This window comes from Plectropomus leopardus, chromosome 7, assembly GCF_026936395.1.
Source record: "Plectropomus leopardus strain MGB_pleo_1.0 chromosome 7, ASM2693639v1, whole genome shotgun sequence".
Taxonomy (NCBI): domain Eukaryota; kingdom Metazoa; phylum Chordata; class Actinopteri; order Perciformes; family Serranidae; genus Plectropomus; species Plectropomus leopardus.
Window position 1 is genome coordinate 33,790,283 of NC_142182.1, and position 24,710 is coordinate 33,814,992.

The 24,710-nt window shown below is 37.8% G+C and overlaps 1 protein-coding gene across 2 annotated transcripts in view; it reads right to left on the reverse strand.

The window, feature by feature from the left end:
• otud7a (OTU deubiquitinase 7A) overlaps positions 1-24,710 on the reverse strand; it is a 60,608-nt gene that overhangs the window by 17,232 nt on the left and 18,666 nt on the right. Inside the window, exons 3-9 of one of the 2 annotated variants that reach the window (XM_042495979.2) lie at positions 17,989-18,118; positions 13,298-13,451; positions 7,650-7,835; positions 7,332-7,550; positions 3,966-4,067; positions 2,208-2,344; positions 1,505-1,617 (exon numbers count right to left, since the gene is read on the reverse strand). In XM_042495979.2, coding sequence (XP_042351913.1) covers positions 1,505-1,617; positions 2,208-2,344; positions 3,966-4,067; positions 7,332-7,550; positions 7,650-7,835; positions 13,298-13,382 — 842 coding nt within the window. In that variant the 5' untranslated portion in view covers positions 13,383-13,451; positions 17,989-18,118. The remainder of the gene's footprint in view (positions 1-1,504; positions 1,618-2,207; positions 2,345-3,965; positions 4,068-7,331; positions 7,551-7,649; positions 7,836-13,297; positions 13,452-17,988; positions 18,119-24,710) is intronic. The other variant, XM_042495981.2, reaches the window with a different exon arrangement.

Genomic DNA, 24,710 nt, shown 5'->3' on the forward strand with positions numbered 1-24,710 from the left:
TATTCCAAGAAAATTACCTAAAAATAAGCAAAAACAAAAAAAAAACCAAAAAAGTAATTAAAAAAACCCAAAACAGACAAGAAATTGACCCAAACAGTACTGAAATATGTAATAAAAAAGTAGACTTTTCCTGTAACACAGTTTTAAATATGCAAAAACCTTTTTCTGAACATCTTTTTCCTATTTTTTATTTCTCCTTTTCTAAAAACAAAACAAAACAAAACAACATAGCCCAAAAGTTAGCATGAAATTAGTAATTTATTAGAAAATTACCTGAAACTAAGCAAAAGCAAAAAAGTTAAGAAATGAAAGTCAAGAAAATGACACAAAAAAGTACTGAATTTTGAAAAAAGTGTATATTTTTTCAGTTTCATGATTTTTGATTTTAAATATACAATTGTAATAATTTTGAGAATAATTTAACTTAACACTGTCACTAATCTGGTTTTTTTTGTCACCTTTTACCAATTTTTTTGCAGTGTGTGGGGCTTTCATTTCCTGCCAAGTTGCTCACTGCCTTTTCCCATGCTTTTGAAAGAAATCAAATCTGCTCTGGTTTCAAGGGGTTAAACAACTTCTAAAAAGTTTCTGGACGCAGTACAAGAAATCTAATGTCGATCTAGATTTCCTTAGGTTAAAAGAGCAAATCGTGGGCCTGCATTTGAATGCACCGGACATTCAAACGCAGCAGGAGAGTTGTTATGTGAAATATGGGACGAGAGCTGCACAACTCGCTGTGCTTTGTTCCGCTCTCCATCTTTTACAATCATTATGGCACAATCATTGCTTGATTCTGGCTTTTCTTCTGCTGCTTTCAAACACCTTTGACAAGTAATTAAACCTTTGAACCCTGAGCAAATTGCTGCGATTTCTTTTAAAAACACAGGGGAAAAAACGGCAATGAGCAATTTGATGAAAAGTGTTCTACAAACTGCAAGAAAATGACAGATTTAGATTTAGAAAATCATTTTTAAGAAGCTAGGGAAAAAGTACTTTAATATTTTGTCATTAAATTATTATACATTTTTAAGCACTTTTCCCAGGTCATTATTGTGTTTTTGTTTTGTTTTTTAAACTTATTTTTTAGGTTATTTTCTTGTACTTTTTACTACTTTCCTACTATGTTTCTGGTCATTTCTTCTTTCGTCGCTAATTTTCCTCTTCCTATATTTTTGACAGAAATCCAGTCAATTTGCTCAAGTTAAAAGGGTCAGCATCCCTGAATTCACAGTTAAGATTGTTTTTTAGCGATCTGTAGGCCGAACAAGTATGACACAAAGGACAGTTTTAAGGTCAGTATCATTTTATACAAACTCAAAACTTCAACTTGTTTTTATGTTATACATTATTAAGTTAGCGCCACATAAAAATACCTTTAATTGTAGAAGCAAAGCTACTCAGTATAGTGTGTTTGTTGCACGTGATTTCATTTGAAGATTGATGCAAACTGTTGCATGTACTGTTTTTTGTTAAGCCGGAACATTTGTTTGTAGAGTGAGCTTACCCTCCACTGGTGTTGCCGTTTTTGCTGAGGTGAGTGCGAGGCTCACTGGAGGCCAACTTCAGCAGCTCGTTCCACTCTCTCTCCCACTCCTCCTCGGTGTACACCAGCCCTGACTGTACAAACACACGGATGGAAACTCTGATAAGCATGTGCTCGTGCTCACCCACACAATCCTTATTATTATTCATTTTAATCTGCATCTACAAGGTGATCTCCTGAAGCTTTATGCATCCAGACAACATGTGAGTGTTACATCTGGATGGTTTGATTTAAAAAAAATACAAAAAAACAGAGAGGAATTGGGGGTAATTAGAGAGAGGTGGATGACACGCAACAAACCAGGACGCTGCGTTTACATGCGCCTCGTCTTGGATCAGTGGGACACCAGCACGCCCCAGGCATTTTTAAAACATGAGCATCTGGACTACTTCTTTGCCTGAGCTATCTTTGGTGACACATTTTTTTCTAACAGATTGGCAAATACTTTAATCCACGAACATCAAGAGAAGGGAGAGGAAGTGCAGAGGATTTGACAGCATTAACACGACTACTAATGGTATCGTAGTAAGACTGTTTTCATGGCCACCCAGCGAGGAAGATAAAATCGACTCTTGTTAACAGATTTAAGGTGTCACTCATCCCTTCGCTTGCTCGTACGGAGTTATTGAAGTGTCATTAGAGAAAGAGGAAGAGATGCATTTACTCTTCCAACCTCCTTGTTCTGCTGCGTCTGCTGCCACCTCCACCTCCTCTTCAGAGCGTCTCTCTCCGCTCCGCTCTTCATCATGGTGTACAGGGATTTCCTCAGCATCAGGTCTCTGTCATGGAAGCCCCACATCCCTGAACGACACAGACGCAAGACACCGTTACTGCATGTTAAGACTGAGGACATAAAACACGGCCATTATGCCAAACTGTACAATCTTACTACGCTGTAAAGTTTGACAAATTTACTGTTAAAAAATCTAGGAAACATATTGCCTTAAAAAATTTAAGTAAATATAACTATTAGTCTTAATTTAGGATTACTTTACATTCATGTACATTCACATATATGCGCAAGCACAGATAGGTACACACACAACTATTCCAAACATATACACATCAGAGACAGACATAAAATATATGAAAACAATCACACAAGCACAGACACACCTCAGTATTTGCTCACTCATCCAAATATTGTTTCTGGTATTCTTTTTGTTTATTTACTTCTTCTCAAAAAGCTTTTTGTTATTTTAATGTCTGTGTGACTATGTATGTGTGTAATATGTTTACATATGTGTGTATACATGTAGGTATTACTGAGTGCCCTTTTGTTAATTTACATTATTAATACTTCCACAAATGTTAATAATGAATTACAAATTATCTCCACAAGGCAGCTTTCCTATAATAATCATTAAAATTTGTCCATGCATAACTACAGCTTATCTACGTACTTTTATTTTCTATATGTAATTAATCTGTTCTCAACCCAATTTCCCTATGTGTATGTCATCCTGCTGCCTCTGTCTTTGTTATTGCAAATAAAGCTAAAAAAAAAAATGTTCCCTTTATTTCTAATTATTAAGTTAACTTAAAATTTTATTATATTTACTTAATTTTGTGAACTTGTTGCAACTTAAAAATGAAAAGTTTAATTAATTCGACCCTTCTAAGTTTTAGCAACTTCAGTAAACCAAGTTTACTGTATTATATATATATATATATATATATATATATATATATATATATATATATAAAACTATATCTGTATTCTACTGGCTACAAACTACTCGATCATATTTGTATTTTCTTAAACATGTTAAGAAAACAGAACTTGCACATCTCCTAACTTCATCATCGGCAAAATCCTCTTTGTGATGATAAAGGTTTATTGAAGCTGCTAACACTCAGAAAGAACAAGGTCATTTTAAGTTGCAACAACTTTGCAAAATTAAGTATAATTAAATTAAATTAATACAGCTGCATTTAAGTAAACTTAATAATTAGGTATAAACATAAATTAAGATTAACAGTTCTTTTTACATTTCTTTTTCAAGGCAATCTGTTATAATGATTATTTTGACTATTTTGAAGATCAACTTGTCAGATTAAAAAGTGTAAGACGACCTCAGCTTGTCTAAAAATGTTTTTGGTCATCCATCAAAGGGCCTTAGTTGTCTCACTGTCAGTGTAGATTACATTAGCTCTGGTGCTCCAGCCGTCCTCACACTGGATAGTCAAAAATCTCTCTGGGCATGGACTTAGATGTGCTGTCAACCCCCTAAACCCTGCAGCTGACAGTCTCCTGCAATCTATAGTACAGACAGTTATGTCCCTCCCTTTCTTGCTCCCTTCGCTCTCTAACTCCTCATTTGTCACTCTGCAGCACCATTACTGTTATTAGACAGCGACTTGCACAGGTATGGATGATATGGTCATATTAGACATACTGTAGAGTACACCAGTGGCTCACCTAAAGAGGCAGCATGCAGAAGGCAGTTCCCGTCCCCTGTGGTGGCCAGAGGAAGCAGCTTCTTACAGCTGGTGCACATGGTGGACCACCAGTTCAGACGACCTGCACACACGCACAATATAATAATGAATTGTGTACAGAGGGCAGCAAACACAACATTTAGCTTAATTTCTTTTTTTAACCAATTCTTGCTTAATTTACTTTGATTGAAAAACACACAAAAGAACTGGTGATAAGATCCCACAGTCAAAATCATTTGTGTGGTCAAACATAGTGTGTCATTGGGCTTCAACAGCCCGCACTATTTATCGCTAACTCAGAAAACAGGAAATTGCCTACATGGCAAAGACTGTCCCATAATTTGCAAGAAATTAATAAAAGGTGACAAAAAATCACCTAAAAACTAGTTTTATAAAACGATATATATATATATATATATAAAAATTATATATATAAAAAAAGAATAACTTTATATTTACAACTATGTTACAGGAAAATAAAATAAATCTATAAAAGAAATACTTTTTTCAGCACATTTTAGGTTATTTTCTTGTTTGCCATTTTTTTGTTGGCTCCATTTTTTTCAGGTAATCTTCTTGTAACTTTTTTTTTTTTTTTTTTTTACTAATTTCTTGCAATTTAATTGGACCATTTCTTGTTAAGTTGTTTATTGCCCCCTCCCAATGTTTTTGAAAGAAATCAAACAAATTTTCTAAGGTTTCAAAGTGTGAATGTTTTTCAGTGTCACAGCACTGGTGCAGGTACCAGTGACAGCCAGCTGACAACAATTAGCCAACAAGCTTTACTAGCCTAAATAGCTGAACTTAGAAGGCAATAAATAACCTTTTGAAATGTTATTAAATTGGCTTGATTTCTGACTTTTATTTGCAATTGAATTAGCAAGAAATAAGTAAGAGTGCAAAAAAAGGAAGAACCCACCCCCGTAAAAAACAAGGGAAACAAGACTTGAAAAGTGTTTCGAAATATGATTATGCAGCATAATTTTAAATATGTAATTATGATAATTATAGATATACTTTATTTTTCCCCATAACATTTTCCCTTGCTTAAAAAAAACCAACATTTCTTGGAACATTTCTTACCAAGTTGCTCTTTGCATTTTCTCACATTTTTGAAAGAAATTGTTCCACTGTTTAAATACTTATGAAAGAGGTCTGACAGCTGCACAAGAAAAGTGATGTCACTCCAGGTTTTTAAATGGTTAATACAGGCCATCCCTCAAATATCCAGCAGTTTTTCCACGCACAAACAAACAAACACACACACACACACACACACACACACACACACACACACACACACACACACACACACACACACAAACCCCCTCAATATCTTCCTCCTCAGTGTGACTTTTACAGTATCTCCAGTTTCTGCTCCGTCACCGCCCTGCCAGCGTCCCTGAGGGAGAGGCTACTTCCTCACAGCCCTGAGCTCGGCACACTGCTTTACTGCAGGCAGCCTCGGCGCTCTGAGCCTGGGGTGATCTGACGGCATCATTTATTTAACAACAGTAAACACAGAAGAGGCTCTGAATGATTTACCCCTCAAAATGCAGATGCAAAATGCATTTCTTACTTTTTTTTAATGCATTCACAAATTAAATTAAATTTTCTGGAAACTACTATTACATCCCGTGTGTTTAACATCCAAGAATGATTTATATACTGGTTGAGATTTAATCACCTATAAAGTAAGGCTAATACACAAGTGGTTGTACTTTATTTTACCTTAACTGCAGAGATGCATATTTTATAGAGGAATTTGTGATGCATATAATTTGGATTAAATTTATGACAAGATTTTTACGCCTTTAAATCCTTCACTTCTAACTAGCACTTTAACAGGCAGGCACGTATAAATATTTTTGAAAATTGTTTAATTGCCATTTTCTTATTTATATAGGCTAAAATAACAGAATTTTATGATTTTTTGGTCCAAAATATGACCTTTAGTTTCATAATTGCAGTTTGTATCTCCCAAGATATATTGCCCATTTAAGGTATAAATCTAACCCCTTAATGAATAGTACATGTGCCAACTTTTTCAACATTTTATAAACAATTAATTGGCTACTTTCTGTCATGTTTTGCATTAAAAAAAATTAAAAGTGAAAAAAATCCTGAACAATTGCTATTTACATACACTATGTTTTCAACGATTGAAACAAATTTTATCTTTGAATAAACAACAACCTATTCAAATTTCTATTAACATTTAAGTCCCATTCTTATGCCATCATCTTCACTATGGTGTCCCTACATTAGCAATATCCTAGCCATGGAAAGTCGTGGTTAGTGGAGTGGTGAATTTCTCTGGTGCAGCAAACCAAATTGGTATAGCTGCCTTGAAATCCTATGGACCATCAGGTAGAAAAACAATAAGGATTCAAACCTTAATATTGATTGATTGCTGATTTTATACCCTTATCTGGGCAGCGTATCCTCCAGGATACAGACATTGAGTACTCAATTATTTAAGTTGTGATAATGCAAACCATTATTTTTCAACACGAACATATAAAATTACCCTTAAGACACATTTCTAAAACAATATTCCCCTCAAAATATAATAAACAAAAAAAAATATACCTTATGGCCAGTGACAAAAGATTACATTTTGAATTTTAATACCAGTGAGTATATTTTTGAATGTTGGCATATAGTCACATGACCTGAGCAGTTGACCTGTCTCCCCCTTCAGTGTTTCTCATGATAAAAAAGAGCACCAACCTATGGCCCCTCCCCTCACAGCCCGTCAAGTGACCGAATCTCTCAGGAAACAGAAACCATTTAAGGGCTTGAGATCAGATCCTCTGGTCACTTAACACTGTTAAAAATGCATTTATAAGACAGATTCCCTCCTATTTATGTTCATGAAATGCAAAAATATGAAGGTCAATATAGTTAACTGTCCAAATGTTCTTGGTTGACTGTTCCCAGATTTTGAACAGAATTAGGTGAGAGAGGCTTTACGATCTCTGCAGTCTCTGTGTGGGAAAATCCGCAGGAAGATTTGAAACTTCACTAACTAGTTTCTCCCCGTTAGTTCAAAGCTTCAGTCGGGAGATGAATCCTTTGGGATCCCGGATGCTTTGAATTAGTTGTTGTCGTCTTGCTTCCAGATGATGCTGCTTCTCTGATCTCTCCTCTCAGTCTCACCCTCCACGTCTCTGTCTACACTACTGGCTTTCACTGGCATGTCTCATTGCGGCTCCTTTGTGGGCCTCCTGCGTTTCAGCGTAATATAATTAAAGAACACACTGAAATGCATGAGATTCTGTTACATATCTCATATCAGTAGTAGGAGAAGTGCTGCAACAGAATTATGTGGCATAGTACTCACCGGCCTGCTCCAGAGCCATCATGGTGGACTGCTCGATCAGGTCTCTCTCTATGAAGCTCCTGAAATCCTCGCTGTAAACGCTGAGGTCCGGCAGCTGGAATGTGTAGATGGGCATCTCAAGAGGGAACTGCTCGCTCGTACACTCGTTGGCCACCTGAAGCCGCGCCAGGGAGACAATGGCAGAGCTGGCGTGGGAGATCCCGCGGGACAGACGCTTCTCTACAAGTGGAAAAGACAGGAGTGGATGAGTGGGAAGCCAGAGGAAAACTGTTGAGGTCATCGGTGGTGGCGACATAGCACTGAGACGGCCCCTCGTACCTTGTGCATTGTCCTCCTGCTTCTGTGCACACGGCCTGTCGATCTTGCTGACGTGGGTGGGCGTGTCACGTGTCTCTGGCTGCTTGTAGTAGCGGCCCTCATTGAAGACCTGCGGCAGGTTGGCAGTGTGGACCTGCCTGAGCTCCTCATAGTCATTCAGAGCAGCACTGAGGTCCCAATTTTTACCTGCGGAACACAAACAAAAGCTCTGGTTGCCTGCACATTCACAGTGATTATAAAAATCAGGAATTAATGTTGCTCATGGTGATTTTTTCTGATTTTCCCTTAAAAATATCCTGACTTGCTAAACAATTAGAGTGATGCACCACATATTATGTCCTCACGCATCAAAAAGTTGTTTTAATCAACAGGACACGGTTCATGGCTGTTTACAGTAAACATTTATCTCATGGGGAAAAACTCATAATATGCAACCAATAGCAAAAAGAGAAAAGCAAAATGGGGGTAAAATGCAAAAGATCTTTGCATTTTCACTGCATCTATTCCCATCTTTTTAAATACTCAGTATAATTTAGGACTGTCAAAAATCTTGTACGGATATGCTCTCAGCATGTGAAAACTGATGGACCAACAAATGACATAATAGTGGTTGGGTAGGAAGAGTGTAAATTAAATATTATGTAATATCATTGTGACCTGATGCATACTTACATATGAATATGTACTAGGGCCTTTCTCTCCCTTATTTTCTTACTTTCTTTTATTATCTTGTGATGTTTCACATACTGAGTTGATTGTAATGTATCATTTTCCTTTATTTGTTAAAAAAGACAATAAATACAGTTTTAAAAAAGTAGAGTTTAGCTGTATGAAGCACTTTGTGTGAGAGTTTGTTTGTATAAGAAGTGCTATACAAATAAAGTCTGATTGATCGATTGATTGATAAATTCACAGTACTTTAAAAAGTTTAAAGGTCCAGTGTGTCAAATTTAGGTGGATTTAGACTCATCTAGACTCATCTAGCTGTGAGGAGAGCAGATTACAACCAGCTGAAACTTCTCCTGGTTAGATTTCCTTCAGTGTTCATTGTTCAGGAGGTTTATATCTGCAACTGAATTATCCAAAGAATTATTTTCCTCTCCAAAACAAATGGACCAGGTGATTAAAACCTCCAAAAATACTGAAAAAATAAACAAATCAGTTTTTATGTAACAAATCAGTGTTCCACTCGTGTTGTTTGGCATGTCAGAGACAGACCACTAACCTTGCACCTGCTAATGTGTGCTCACTTTTTTCTCTGATAACAGAATGTGTGCTCACTTTATTTTATAATCCAGATGTTCAGGAGGTTTTAACTTTGAGCCAAAGTAGCCACAGAGGTCTCCTCCTCTCCAAAACAAATGTGATTGAAACCAGCAAAAACACGGAACAAATCAGCTTCAAGTTAAAAAAAAATATATTTGTTTTTCCAACGCTGCCATCGCGGAGAGGCTTCTAACTACAGTGGCTGATACGAAATTACCTTACCAGAGCCACTTCTAGAGCCAGTTTTTGGTTTGTCCATTCTGGGTTACTGTAGAAACATGGCTGGGCAACATGGTGATTAAGATGTGAACCCACTCTCTATGCAGATATATACGGCTCATTCTAAGGTAACAAACAACAAAAAATATTATTTTCATGTGATCATACACTAAAGTAAACATACTTATTATATCATATTCTGTTACAGCCAATATATCGCCCTAAATCCCAACTAGAGCATTAAATAATGAGCCCCAACAGTAATATAATATTGATATAGCTCATGTGTAGCAATGCAATACACTGCTGTTAAACTGCTGAGTTAAACTTGCTGCATCATAAGGAGAATAACTGGAGACTGAGGCTGGGTGGCGATAGCGAGGGGAGCCAGATCCTTTAGCAGAGTGACAGCAATATCCTGATGTGCAGGAGGGACCCACACACTGACTGGTAACACACCATCAACACCCACACACAAACAAACACACACAGACCCAGTTGTCTCCTCTAGGTGCATTCTCTCTAACAAAGATCCCTCCCAGGTCTAAAAGACACAAGCCACGCCTCATTCTTATTATATCTCAGCGTGTCTTCTCATGATGCCACAGGAACTAAACAGTCACTCCAAAACTCACATCGACTGCAAACATTCAGAGGCGTGTAATCTGAGCGTGTTTACCAGACAGGGTCCATTAATGGACTCCCTGTCTAAGAGACCTGGAGGAAGTTGTCCTCTTCCTGACTTCCAAACATGATGATTCTCGGCAGTCTGAACATGAGACCCGGCACAGACAGCCGCCATCTCTCACGCTGATCGATGCAAAACTGATTCGACTTTACTGAGCTGCACAAATCCAGGAATACAACTTAAGGTCCAGCAACAAAGCCACTCAGCACCTAATGCATGGTCTTTAAATGCTTCTGCATTAGCCTCCTATTACTGTGGCATTGGGAGGCGTTTCAGCTCCTTCATTTGTAATGGCTGTCGTCAGCAAAAGGAACACTGATAAATTCATCTGCAGTATGAACATGTATTATCCCCATCTATTAGAAACACAGCAGCTTCACTGGACTCCCTTCTTTTCCTTAAGGACTTGGAATCAAACCAGTTGCATAAGAAGGTTTTTACATACAGTGCAGTGACAGTAAAAACAGATCTTTAACAGATTTTAAATGTAAAGGTTGAGTGTGTAAGATTTATGAAGATATATAGGCAGAAATTGAATATAATATAATGACTATGCTTTCTTGAGTGTATAATAAACAAGAAATAACAATTGTTCTGCTTTCTTTACCTTAGAATGAGCTGTTTGTATCTACATAGGGAGCAAGTCCTTGTCTAGGGAGACCGCCATGTTGCAGCACCATATTTCTAAAGTAGCCCAGAATGGACAACCTGGCTTCACACGGGCCACTGTACTTAACGGCTCCTCTGCAACGAGCGGCTTTGGAAAGATACTGATTTCTTTAACTTGAAACTGCTTTATTCAGAGTTTTTACCGCTTTAAATCACCTGATCCGCTTGTTTCGGACAGGAAGAGACCTCTAATTAATAATAATAATAATTTGGCCACCAGTAAAAGCCCTCCAAATGTCTTAACTGATCTGAGAAAAAATGTAAAGCACACATTAGCAGGTGGTGGGTTAGCAGAAACAATGACTTGTAATGTGAGACTGATTTAGTCAGTGTTTTGACCACTTTAAATCACCATGTCTGTTTGGAGAGGAGATCTCTGTGGACGGTTGACTAAAAAACTCCTAAACATCTGGATCAGAAAAAGGTGAGCACACAATATCGGGTGCTTGTTGCAGACGTGGCGAACGGTGTGAGAGAAACACTTTTTTGAAACGTGAAACTTCATTATTCATTGTGTTCATCAGTTTTGATCACCTGGTCTGTTTGTTTTGAACAAGAGAGGGCTGCAGATAATTTGGCTCATGTGAAAAAAAATCCTGAATAATGATCAGTGAAGGAACCCCATCTGGGAGTTCACACATGAGAGAAGATTCAGCTGGTTACAATCTGTAATTCTCTGCTAGATGCCACTGCACACTTGCTCTATACACAAAATCACCAAATTATTAACCTATTCCGTAAGAAGTAAAAGCCATCACCCCCAGAGCAGAAAATGTCCTGGTTCTCAATAAATGTGACATTCTTCAGTACATAAAGCAGCCTCTAGAGGGCAGCACCACATGTGACGCTGTCACATTTCTCTGTCTGCCTCTCTGTCTGCTCCTCACACTGTCCTGACTCAGACCAGAGGGACACAGAGCAGCTGATTGATGCAGGGCTGAGAAGCTAAGCTAACACCAGAGAGAAGCAGCAGGCGTGATACTGAAATAGGACATCCAGGCCCCACGTCTGTCTTGTCTTGAGTGCAGTGTCTTGTTTGGTGTCTGTTAGTGTCACAAGTATGCCCCTGTGGCTTTGTGCCAAAGCAGAATCAGGAAATAAAAAATGACTGAGAGGCAGGGAGAGACAGACACCCAACACTTTAATTTTTTTATCAGACTAGACACCCAATGCATAATACACACGCAGAAACAAACAAAATATTCCGGGACACACTCTACGAGGATTTCATCCCCTAATGGAGGTCTGATTTGTGTGGAGCATGCTTTTATTCCTGGAGACAAAACTGCATCTGCATTTAGAGTTTAGCATCTCTTTGCTGCACTTTACTGGAATGCAACGTGAAGCAGTCTGATGCTGAAATTGCTACCGACTTGGAAACAAAAACACAAACATCATTTTTACTGTCTGCAGACATCGACGCCAATTCAACTGACCATCAACCAGCTTTCTGTTGCTGTGTGCACTTTTGCTCTCTTGTTTTTTCCCCTAAAGTGGCACTGTATGTAAGCTATACAAGTGCCAGCAGCACTCTCCTCCTCAATGAGTTCCAATGAATGGGCACAAAGCTCTCCCTGGGGAGTGCACTTGTAAAACCGTCACACTGGCCTCTAAATCAGCGAGCTGGCTCGCAGTTGCAGGCCCCACTCCTCTCCTCCCCTCCTTTGTTTTCTTTCTTTTCTTTTCCCCTCATTTCCTCTCCTCTTCTCCTCTTCTCTCCCCCTTTGCTCACTGAGGTGTGACTGCAGCACCTCAGCGAGCAGCAGATCAAAACAGAAATTCCCACGTATTGAGTCTACTACATGCAACAGATTGGTTGACAGTAGAGATGCAACGATCTATCGGCTGAAAATCGGACTGAGCCGATACTTGCATTGTTGACTGCCGTCGACCTTTTGGCAAATCAGATGACTCACTGATGACAGTGGCTGTTTTTTGTTGTGTCAGGGCTAAAAAGCATTGCTCGAGACTAACAGAGTCCCAGGGACAATAGGAAACGTGTTTGGGACGAGCAGAGATCCCAAGACGCCGTCAGGACAAAAGGAAACAGTAAGCTCACTCTCGATGCATCAGAGGACGCAGCCCATTGTTTCCCTGTTGATGCTACAATGGCAACATTCACATGAACACGAATATTCTTCTATTTTTCCAAATATGACAATATTCTGAATCTGATGCAGGTCCTGTAAACAACATTATCTGTTTGAATTTTCCAAATTAGGCCTTATTCTGTATTTAGACTTTTCCCTTTAAGAAATGAGGGATATGCCGATATTAGGTATTAGGTATTATTTAGGTCAGGACTACTGGACAAAGTTAAACTATAATGCTCTCATGATTTGTTCAAATGTGATCTTGTAAAATTTGTTTTTTGGCAAGAAACTTGAATAAACACACACGGAGGAGGAGTTTGTTGATATTTTCAACAACAACATCAAGAACAATATAAACAAATTTTAGAGAGGGAATTATGATATATTAAATACAGTAAAAAGGCAGTTATTTCAAGAGATGTTTTCCCAATGAAAACTTGTTTCATAAATGAGTATGATTGCAATAGCACTCAGAACTACAATTAAGAGCTACAGGACTTTTAAAAAGATTGGTGATTTCTTACTAAAGATTTTTTTTTGTTTTTCTGGCACAAAAGGGGTAATCAATAACTAAAAGTAAATTAATAACCAAAAAATATAATAATAAAAAACAGTCTATTGGCCAAATTGCATTGGCCCAGAATGTCACAATCGATGCATCCCGAATTGGTAAGCTCCAATCTTGCAGGTGCAGGACAGTGTTGGTGTCTTACCTTCCAGCAGGTCTCTTGCCAGACCCGGTTCTGCCCCCGTGGACCGAACAAAGTCTGACAGGACCGCGTCCATGTCCAGAGTCATGTGATCATGTGTGTGCGCTGCCCAAGGTGCAGCGGAGGCCTTGGTGGACGCCAGCCTTCACGTTCTCATCTGCAAAAACAGACAATGGTACTGTAAATCCATTTCGGCCACACTTTTAAAAACCCATCACTCACTAACCCCTGGGAGAACACAGAGAACTGGATTGTCCCTCTCTCGTAGTCTAATCCCAGCCAGCAGTCTGGGCCTGCTTGCACTGATGTGTAATGCTTCATAGGGCTGAGAGTTCATAGTTCTGTGAATAGCACTCCACTCCCTGCGCTCCTCCCAGCTCTTGCTAACAGTCATAACATAATATCCAGCAGCACAGATGTAATATCAACAACACAGCCAGAGGTCGTATCCAGGACACACCTGCCTATCTCCAAAGCCTTTGGCCCACCGCCCATGATCATAACAACACTAACCCTCTTCCTGCCACTGAGTGTCAACCAGGGGCTTCTGGGTATGATCCAGCATCTTAAACCACATCCGCACTCAAACCTGGACAGCAAGGAAGGACGCCTGACGACTGTTTGTGGAGCCGTTCTGATGTTATTTAGTATGAACAAATGATCAACAAGCGCTGCCTTGTTAGGTCATAAACAACACTTCTCACATGCACGAGCGCTCCCTCCCTCGGCCCATGGAATGAATGAGTCCATGCATAGCTCTCATTCCACTTGAGGCTGTGTGGGTGACGGAGGAACGGAGTTTGGAGCATTGTCAGTGAAGAAACAAACACCCACACGTTTGCAGCTCTGACAGCGGCCTCTGTGAGTGCACCGGAGGTTTGAAGGCTGCTCAGGTCTGTGGCTTTGACCTAAAGAGGAGTGATAGCCTGCTGGAGACTTTCAGGTTCTCTGCCCACGCCTGAGAGCAGTAAGCAGAGGCTCCAGCTCAGTGTGCCACATGACATGAGTGTCCATCAGGTTTTGGCTCACTGCTGTGAACCGACAGACACTCCGATCTGGAAACAGAGCTGATGCAAAACAATTGCTGTTGTGTTGTGTTCACTATAACAAATTTTCCTGTAAAATTACGAAAAACTACTAGCAGCTATAGTTGCCAGAATCCTACAGTTATTTTACAGTTATTTTACCATAAATGTAATCAACAGTATATTTCTGTTAAATTTATTTTAGTATTCTACAGATGAAAGTGAGGTAATTTCAAAAAACATTACATTACTGTTAAAAATTTGTATAATTTATACAGTTGTTTGTTGCACTAAACATTTCTGCTAAAATTACATGTAGTTGCTTAAATTCTTCTGCTATTTTACAGTGTCAATACCATAAATGACTACAACAGTGTATTACTGTTAAATTCATTACAATAGTCTACAGTAAAATGTGAGGTTAACAGTGTATTATTGGCTTTAAAGTGTATCAAGATTTATAGCGGTTTACTGTAATTTAAAAAAAAAGGAGATAACTGTTAGAATTTGTCCGTAATTTTTACAGTAGTAATAATGACTTCAAAAAGCATCAAGATTTACAGTTTTACTGTAATATGAAAAAACTGAAGACAACTGTTAGAATTTGGCTATATTTTTACAGCAGTTTGTTACTGTGTGTGACTGAAGGTGAATACAACATCATGAAATCATTAACTGACCATGACTGAAAAGTCAGTATCATCACATGAAAATTAAAAACTCACAAAAACAAAAAAAAGACTGAGCCTTGCTCAACTGTTTGCATCAGAGAGAAAAATATCTTTGTTCAAGACCCAGCAACTTTAGTCTTTATCATATGCATTATTAATGAGTCAAAGCTGCACTTAAGCTGTAGTTTAGCTGACCTACTTACTGTCAGCCATTTGCATTGTGTGGCATGTGTATTATTGTACTGTGAGAATCTGAGCATGTGTAAAGTACAGGAAACACAGGTTGGTCAGTAGAGCGGCAAAAGTTTGTCAGAGACCACGAGATTATGGTTGATGTATGTTGTGTTATTATCAGATCAAAAGTGACCCAAAATGTCTCACTGAAGAGGACTGTTGTCTTTCTAAAACATCAGCTACATGGCTCCTTATAACCTAAAAGAAAGTCCAGCTTGCTTGTTTCAACAGTAGCACATCTCTTACAGGAAATCATAAGACTTGAAAGTCAGTCTGTGAGATATTTGACTCCTTTGAAGAACAAAAAAGACAAGATATGTGCACATAATCACACTCTCTACAGTACAGAAGTTCAGCACAGAATAAGAGGCTGTCCACCAGGTTAGTGTCACACTATTGCAGCTGAGAGAACCTTGAGTCTAGTGGTGCGGAGCGAGACACAAAAATAGCTGAATATTAAAAGTCATGACCTCATACTTTCCCTTAAGAACAGCCTTATTCAGATCTGTTTCCCCGTGGGAGGTGGTTATGACTCAGAAACACCCCTATGCATATTTTTCTATCTGACGTAAAGCCTGGGACTGTCCAGATTCCCTTTAATCATAATGACAATATGCATATTTGTGAAATGCATGATGTATCGCACATCTATAAAATATAAAGGCATTATAGCTACACAAAGAACTAGACAAATATCTACTTTAATGGCGGAGGCTGACATTTATCTACTTTTTTTTCAAATTTTAATCAAATCCTACAAAAAGACCAGAACCAACAATGTGTTTATTCATCTATTAAAACTTTCTTACTCCCCTATGATGTCAGCTGTGCGCAGTCTCAAGCCTATTTCTTCCAACCAATGGTATCTCTTAAAAAAACACTATATAGTTTAATTTAAAAACATCATCTCCATAAACAATTGGGCAATGTAGTTTTCTGGATGAACCTGGAGCATTGGTGGAATATAAGTACATTTGATTAAGTACTTTACTTAAGCACAGTTGTAAGGTATTTGTATTTTCCTTTAGTGTTTTCATTTTATTTTACTTGTGCTCTACAATATTTTACAGGGAAATACTGTACTTTGTACTCCACTACATTTATTTGACAGCTATAGTTACTGGGGCAGGGTATAGGTACTCCACAACTTAAACCTTTAAACTGAAATAACCCAGCACCGAGTAGTATTGAAACTTTTCTTGTCAAACAATAACTGCTGTATATCGTTTTTATATCCACATCTAGAAAAAAATGCTTATCTATATGGTCTTGCTTGCAGCCAATCACTGCAAGCATTCTTCAACTTTATGTGACGCGTGATCGATCCACTCCCGCTGCAGCTACAACCCACTCAGTTTGTGATGTGGTGAAACTGAGCACGATGTATTTGACAGAGTTGGAAGCAAAGTGTGTCAAGATGCCACAAAAACATTTTAAAGTATGGCTGCACTACACGCCTCTCCATTCACATGATGGGTATCGAATGAAATAGAAAAACGTAAGGTATCAAATGAAGTACTTGGTACCAGTTTCATAATGATTAAGATCTTATACTTGCAAAATATACCATAAGCTCATAAAATAAGACACACTGGGCCTCATGCAGCAACATTCTCTTAAATTTCTCTCATATTTTATCTTAATTTTCTGGTAAGAGAAAAAAACAAGAGAAGTCAACTCCAGATGCACCAAACGTTCTGAAACTATCCAAATCTGCTCTTACATAGGCGTGCTCAATGCTGAATTCACACAGTTTTTCCATCTGACGTGCAGTGTTGTACAAGTGGGAAGTGGCATGAAATTAAAATATTTACGTAAAGTTAAAGTTCCTCAGATTTGTACTCAAAGACAGTACTTGAGTAATTGTACTTAGTTACAATTCAGTACTGGTCAGCAGAGGGACGCAAAGTAACTGAGATTACAGTCATTTGGATGAATGTATAGTAGTATTTCTTTAGCTCTGAAATTTAATAATCCAATCATTTAATTACCCTTAAAGGTTTTCTAAATTTAATGAAATGATACTAATGCATGTTCCTCAAGTATAAAACTTATTTTCCCTTGTGCTGGGCAACAGTTTGTGGTCTGTGAAAATGAGGTGTTTCTCTTATCTTGGTAAGCGTGCTCTGGACCAAAGTGGAATTGACCAAAAATAGACCACAGTGCATGTTCAATCATAATGAAGGAACATATCATGCAGTGCAGCAGTGAGGCCCATTTGTGTGTTTTTAATAATTTTTGGACAACAATGGAGATCTACAGCACAGAGTTATAAATCAGTCTCTGCCTCCACAAGCAACACTTGATGTCAGGATCAATTCATTGTTGGTTTCGGTCTTTTTATGGGATTTTTTGTTCATTTGTAAAAAAAAAAGAATACCTTCAGCATTATCCTATTTAAAGGTCCCATGTGTAGGAATTATGGGGAATTATTCAATTATTCATCTTTCATCAGTTTTAAATCACCTGATAATAATAATCATTGTCTTTTCATTCAGGTCCTCTTCTATGGAGGCCACCATGCTTCTTTACAGTATCCCAGAATGGACAATCCAAAAACTGGCTCGAGATAGGGACATTTGTGTTTTATGGGGTTTTTTTTTTGTTGTTGTTTGTGTGTCGGCCACCATAGATCTCCTTCTGTAACCTCACCACTAGATGCCACTAAATCCTCCACACTGGACCTTTAATGCAATTAAGCATCTGTCAGCTACACTATGGATGACTGTGATTTTAACTTCCTCCTGTGAGTTGTTACACATACTTTCTGTAATTTCGCTGAGGGTTGTTTAGAAGCCATCTGATGACCACGGGACTGTCAGGACCAGATGCAGCTCTAGTCCATGGCTTCAGGGGCAGCCGAGGAGAGGAAGATACCGGGGACTCGGAGAACCCTGAAACACAGAGCGCATATTGAAAGTTATCACCCTGACGCAGAAAGTCACGGCGTTTAGTTCTGAGTGACTGAGTTCAATTTGAAGATGCTGTAAAAAAACACGACCGACACACACCTGTGATTGCATTAGTTTTAATATGCAAAATTACCCCTCATGCCATTATGTTCATCATGTGTCATTTAAAAACCACTTGGTCTACTGACAATTCATCAAAATGACTCACTAACTGAACAGCCAACATTAAATTATTGATTGAAAATTAAAAACTTCAGTGTGAAAAAAAGTGTGAAATTACATAACTTGATGTCATGCTTGAGCACTTTTAGAGCCGGGTTTGACTCTGCCTTGTGATGTGTGTAACAACACCTGTCAGCTGTTATAAGATCCCACTAAAGCTGCTTCATTTCTTCTTTATTTCCTTAAACAGCTCAAACAGCCTGAAGTTTAAGTAGCAGCAGCATCACTTTTTCAAAGACTCCGCCTTCTGAAGGCGTAATCACATTTTCAGCTCCTCACTAAGATGCAGGTGTTCATGTGAGACCAACACTGACGCGGTTAAGAAAGTGCTAGCCTCACGATCTTTGCTTTTACGTAACAAACATGCTGATGCCAGTAAAAGGCGGGTAAGGTCACTGCTGGAGTTGTTGTGTTCCAGGAAGATCCTGCATGATGCAGAAGGTAGAGAAAATTTCATGTGTGGAGACAAACATACATGGAAACAGTGGGCAAACAACTGCACAGAGCAACAAAGGAAAGTCAGAGGATAATCTGCAACTGTCCCCAGTGGATCACACCAGTCGACCTTCTCTCCACCCCTTTCAGCAGAACACTGGCAAGTGCTGAGGAGTTAGCGTCAAAGCCTTCCTGAGTGGGACTGAAATATCTTTCAGTGGCATGCATAATTCACATGAACAGTAAAAATGTTCATATACTGCACGTGTCCTCAGTTTATCTATCACAGTAACTTTAAACAGCATTGTGCATTACCTTTAAAATCAGAGCAATTCCTCACTGAAAATGACAGCGAGTTGTACAAATTGAAATATAAATTTGAAAGCAGTGTCTCTCACTAGGCAGGTTTCCATTACAGATTTACACAAAACTTAAGCAATATTTTTGAAATGTCAATAAAAACACAATTGTGAGATGACTGCGTTTCCATTGAGTGATGTTATGTGACTTAATCTCTCGCAATAACATTCCAAGAAACATGGCGATTGATGTTGCAGAACTATCGAGATTCTTATGTTTTCCAACTGTAAAAGTTTGTACCCTCTACATCAAAAAAATAAAATAGTTTTAACTAGGGCTGTCAAACAATTAGTTATTTGAATAGCGATTAATTGCAGAATGACCATGGTTAATTGTGATTAATCACATTTTATTACATGCTTTCAATTCTACTGTTTTGCATTTAGAACAGATTTTTGAATATAATATTCCATTTCTGCCAATAGATGCCCCTAATTTCCACACGCATATGAATGCTCTTTTAGAAATATTAGTAATGTTGAAAGGCTATTTTAGACTTTATAGATGGTTACCTTCATTACAAGGCCAGATATGTAAGATTTCTTACTTAATTTCTTATTTATTTATTTATTTGCACAACTGTAAAACAGGCATTACTTCTTCAGCCACTGATGAACATGTAAGTGATGGTTAGAAGAAATGTAAACAGCGGCTGAAAATAACCCCAGAATATTCCACACAAGTAGAAGTTACTTAACTAATATTGCTGTCCAGTAAGAGTGAGATTACTTGTGCAGTAAAAATAATTATGCAGATGCTATAGAATAGAAAGCTTGTCTGGGTAACAGTCATCATGAAAGGCCCATGCAAATTTAAAGGTAAAATCACATTACACTTAGCAGATGCTCTGCAGGGAGCTCAGTGTGTTGCTCAAGGACACTTAGACACTCGAGGGGCTGGAGATCAGACGACCAGCTTCACAATGAATGGCCAGAAGTCTCCTGTATGAAATCCAATTCTCCTCGTTGCGTCAAACCATACTCTCAGTTGCTATACAATCCATTCATTGGTGAAAAGTAACTGATCACATTTACACAAGTCGTTATGTACCTAAAGTACAATCCTGAAGTACTTCTACTTTGCTGAGTATTTCCATTTCATGCTACCTCATAGTTTCACTTCCTTTCAAAGAGCACACTTGAACTTTTTATTCTGATACACTTATCTAAAAGCTATAGTTACTTTTTGGATTGAGCACTTTTACTTTTGCTACATTAAGTTCATTTTTTTAAATTAATGTTTTTATTTATTTAAATGTAAACAAACAATGTTATTATCTTAAGCTGTACAAAATCAAGAGGTCTGTGACAAATAAACATTTTTATAACAGCCCAAATAAACATTTCATTACATACAGTTTATAACTGGTACCTTTGTAAATTCACTTCAATGAAGTGTTGAGTGTGAGACTATTTCAATTCAAGTATTAATTAATAATAATTAAATCACTGTTACTTAAGTTAATGGTTTGAATACTTTGTCCATCACTGACTTCTTTTATTTTAAGTAAGTAATTGAGAGCAAATATTTTATATTGCAAAAATCTTTGAGGAAAATGAAGTAGAAAAGCAGATTTAAGAGTTTACCAAAAAAGTATGTAGAAATGCGACTTAATTATAAGTTGTACACACTGTTTGTACACCTAAAAATGACTCAGAGTGTTAGTGTGAACAGACAATGCTCACTGCAGGCTGCTGTATCTTTGATCCTGTGGTCACAAAAGCAACACTTGAGACGACAGGAGTACACGTGTGGCGATGCAAACAGTTACCGCCTCTGTCTCACTCAAGTTTCTGCTCTCTTACAATCTTTATTACACTGCTGAGCAGCAGATGTGCTGCAGTGGTCAGAGAGCAGAGTCAAATTGTGTCTTCTCCTTACTGTATACGCAACAGCACTCACACACTGCATCGTTTGCCTCCCATGGTCCACTGACCCATGAGCATTCTGCCTGCGGTCCCTCCATAACTGCAAGGGCCCGTTTGGGACACAGAAATTGTTTCTTAATCATCTGCCAGGAAAAACACTGGAGGATGTTCCACTGAACTCTCCTCCAGCAGCACTGGTCCACAGACACTTGCAGCCACACGGTATGCTCAAATCATTTGTAAAATCAATTTCAATTTCAATCAATTCAAAATCCAAATTCAGCCTCAAGCATTAGACAGGACATAAATGAAACGCCTGCTTGATACATGCAAGCTCAAAAGTGTTTTTTAAAATAAATAACAGCCATAATTTGGATGTAAGCACAAAAGCAGAACCGATTATCATAAATGAGCCCCCCAGGGAGCTGATGAATGTACCTCGCTGTTAGCGGAACCTTGCTGATGTTTTTAATTTTAAGGAACAAAAGATATATTTTTATTGTTTTTTATAAGTGATTTAATACCTATTACTACTATACTAAATCAGTTATTAGCAATTGACGATCAAGTTTTGCACTTAACACCACAAGACAACAAACCTGTGAAGTCTTGAGTTGCTGGTTAATATAATTACTGTCTTACAGAAAAAAAAAAACTTTTGTGGGCTTGTGAAACTATAAAAAAGTCTTACAACTACAGCTGTTTTTGATTTTGTTTAAAAAAGAATTAACTGCAAAACCACACTACACTATGCTCACTTATGCTGTACAACAACTCACCACCCACTACTTCCTTTTTTATCTTTAACGCAATTTGAAGCTTCACTACTGTACTTAAAACCAGCAGTTCACCAGTTGGCTGATCAGAAACCGTGGAAAGACTTACTGTGAGCAGATCTAAAGAACTCAACAATGAAAACTCAGAGCCTTAACTGCGTGAACACTTCAGAGTGCATCACACCGATCACAGGAAAGATGATGCACAATCGGTTCCCCCTCATCACAAGATAATGTCCATCTTTACATGCAAATGTGCAACAGGCTATTTTTCCATGATGTACGTGGACAGACGTGGTCGTTTCACAGTAATAGGCTTATTATAGTGATAGCTGAGATAATTTTCTCCATAGTGAGCTGTGATCACCCACATGCACAGCAGATACACAGCAGGTGGGAGGTGAACATACTGTACAAACACTCTACTCTTTGCATTGCCTCTCCTCTGTAATATGGTCTTATACGCGCACACCAAGGTTAGCAGCAGTGTATCGGCCTACATTTGCAGCTATTCTCCTAAATAAGCTTTTAAAGGGCAGCTTCTGTTTTGCAGCTGCAGTTGTGAGTCAAGATCAGAGTACACTTTAGTGCACGAAGTGGACTGTATGCTACAGCATAATGCTGCTAAGGAAAAATCCATCCGTTGGGGCAGGCATACAGTGTGCTAGCACAAAATTACGCTTGTGGTCAGTTTTTTCTGTATGATTGCTGAAAGGTGGCGCAAAATATCTATGAATAAACACTTCAAAGAGCCTGTTATGATATCACAACATGATCTTGAATTAAAAATAAAGTCCATAAAGCCTGCACTTGTCAAAATAAGTCACATTGTCTGGGCCACTGAATGAAAAAAAATGCAGGATATTTCATCAATAACAGTGTTTAGAGGTCGAGGAAATAATTGATACAACAAAGCATTGCCATATTTTGTGTGGTAATATTGTATTAATACAAGGATGCAAAGTATTGATTTGATTTTTAAATTGTAATTGCTATTATTGCAAATACGAAATAAACTTTGGTAGCCTTCTAAAATAATGAAATCAGCTGCTTTTTCAGCCCACTAGATACATTTTGCTGCAATAAAAAATGACTGAAGTAATAAACTTTATCTTTAATGTTTTTCTTTTTGAGAGAACAAAATTATTTAGTTACTTGACTTTTTTTCCTTTGGGGAAACTAATTACATTTGAAAAATTATATATATATACACACATATATATATATATATATATATATATATATTGGTTATTATTAGTAAGCCCAATACGCAGGGTATCGCAAAACATTTAAAATACAATAATATTGTATCGTGACTATATTATCTTAATAATATCGTGGAGCCTCTGCTGATTTCCACCCTATTAGAGTTTAAATGTTGTGGTTTTGAGTGTGTAGTCTCCATCTTTACATCAACTGATATATACAATCAGTTGCTGAAGTTATTTTTTTATTTACAAATTAATGGAGAAAAATTTGCACCATGAGATAAATAAAGTTTTTCTAATTTATATAATTTACATCCCTCATTATAAAAGATGAAAGTCGCTCACTAAATTCTAAAATGTAATGATGGTTTTTTCATCTACCATACTCTAACATACTATATTGTTGCTTTAGACAGAGAGACCCAGAAAAAAATCTTAAATAAAATCAGAGACTTACCAAAATATTGTTTTCTGAAGACCAAATCATCATGATGCTGCACTAACTACAAAAAAAATCTGAGTAGACAACTGGCAATTGATTTGAATTGCGGAGATATGTGAAATAAAAAAAATGTGTTTATTTGTATTTTGATTTTCAGCTGCATAACGTTTAAATATATATGGTTAAACAAACTGGTTCTATCAATCAGACATTTCTGCTGTGCTTATTTTATGCACTATGCTGCGTCACTGGCATCATTTATGGATCAAATACACCAGCACAGTAGCGAAAGTTAAGTAATGTACTGTGATGAATGGGCCCAAAGTAAAACGAATTTTAGCCACCGAAAAAAAAAAATCTGAATTTAGCCTTGCTCAGTGTTTGCTCAGTGTTTTTTTATGTTATGTATGTGACGTGGGGATTTTCTACTCAAAAGTTATTACAAACAAACACTGTGATTCTGTCTATATAATCACAAAAGACAAACTATGTGCTTACTTCTGGTTACTCTCTCAGCCAATCAGGAAATTACTAGAAAACAAACACTGTGGCTCACTTTATTTCAAATGAAAACTGTAACATGAAAAAAAGTTAGCTCTGAAATATATACAAATTTCTATGAACAAAGACTGAACTGAACTGAACACACAGCAAATCCTGTCATCAAACCCTCCCCTGCTGTAACACCAGCCTGTCTTGGTTTGTTTAGTGTGGTGATGAAGTGTACCTTTTTATGAAGGCCAGATGTCACACACTGATGAGAGCTGCTGAACCTGCCAGTGGCAGAACATCTGGTGTCTGCCTCTGACGCACCTCCAGCCAACAGGCTTCCCCACACTGTCTTATTTTCAGTATATACATTTGGACGGAAACAATCATTTGACTGAAGGAAGATTGATCTACGAACGTTCCGTTTTTGCTTTTCCTTTATATCTTATCAGTAATTGTTCTGGATTGATTGCTCTATATCATCAGATTCAAGCTTTTTGTTGATCTTGAATACATTGAACTATCTTCAGATGTGATCGTTTCTCTGCTGATTGCCGATTGTATGATGTATCTTCAAAAACAAAACTTACAAATCTCATGTGATTTCTAGCATGACGTTCACACAGGAAGCGGTGCTCGTTCAGATTTTTTTTTTTTAATGTAGCTTTTCACATTATCGTTTAAAATGTGGCCAATATCAGACTGTGAACTGGTCGTGGCCCTGACGTGGCCTGCATGCCCAAAAAAACAACAACAAAAAGACTTCAGGGGTTG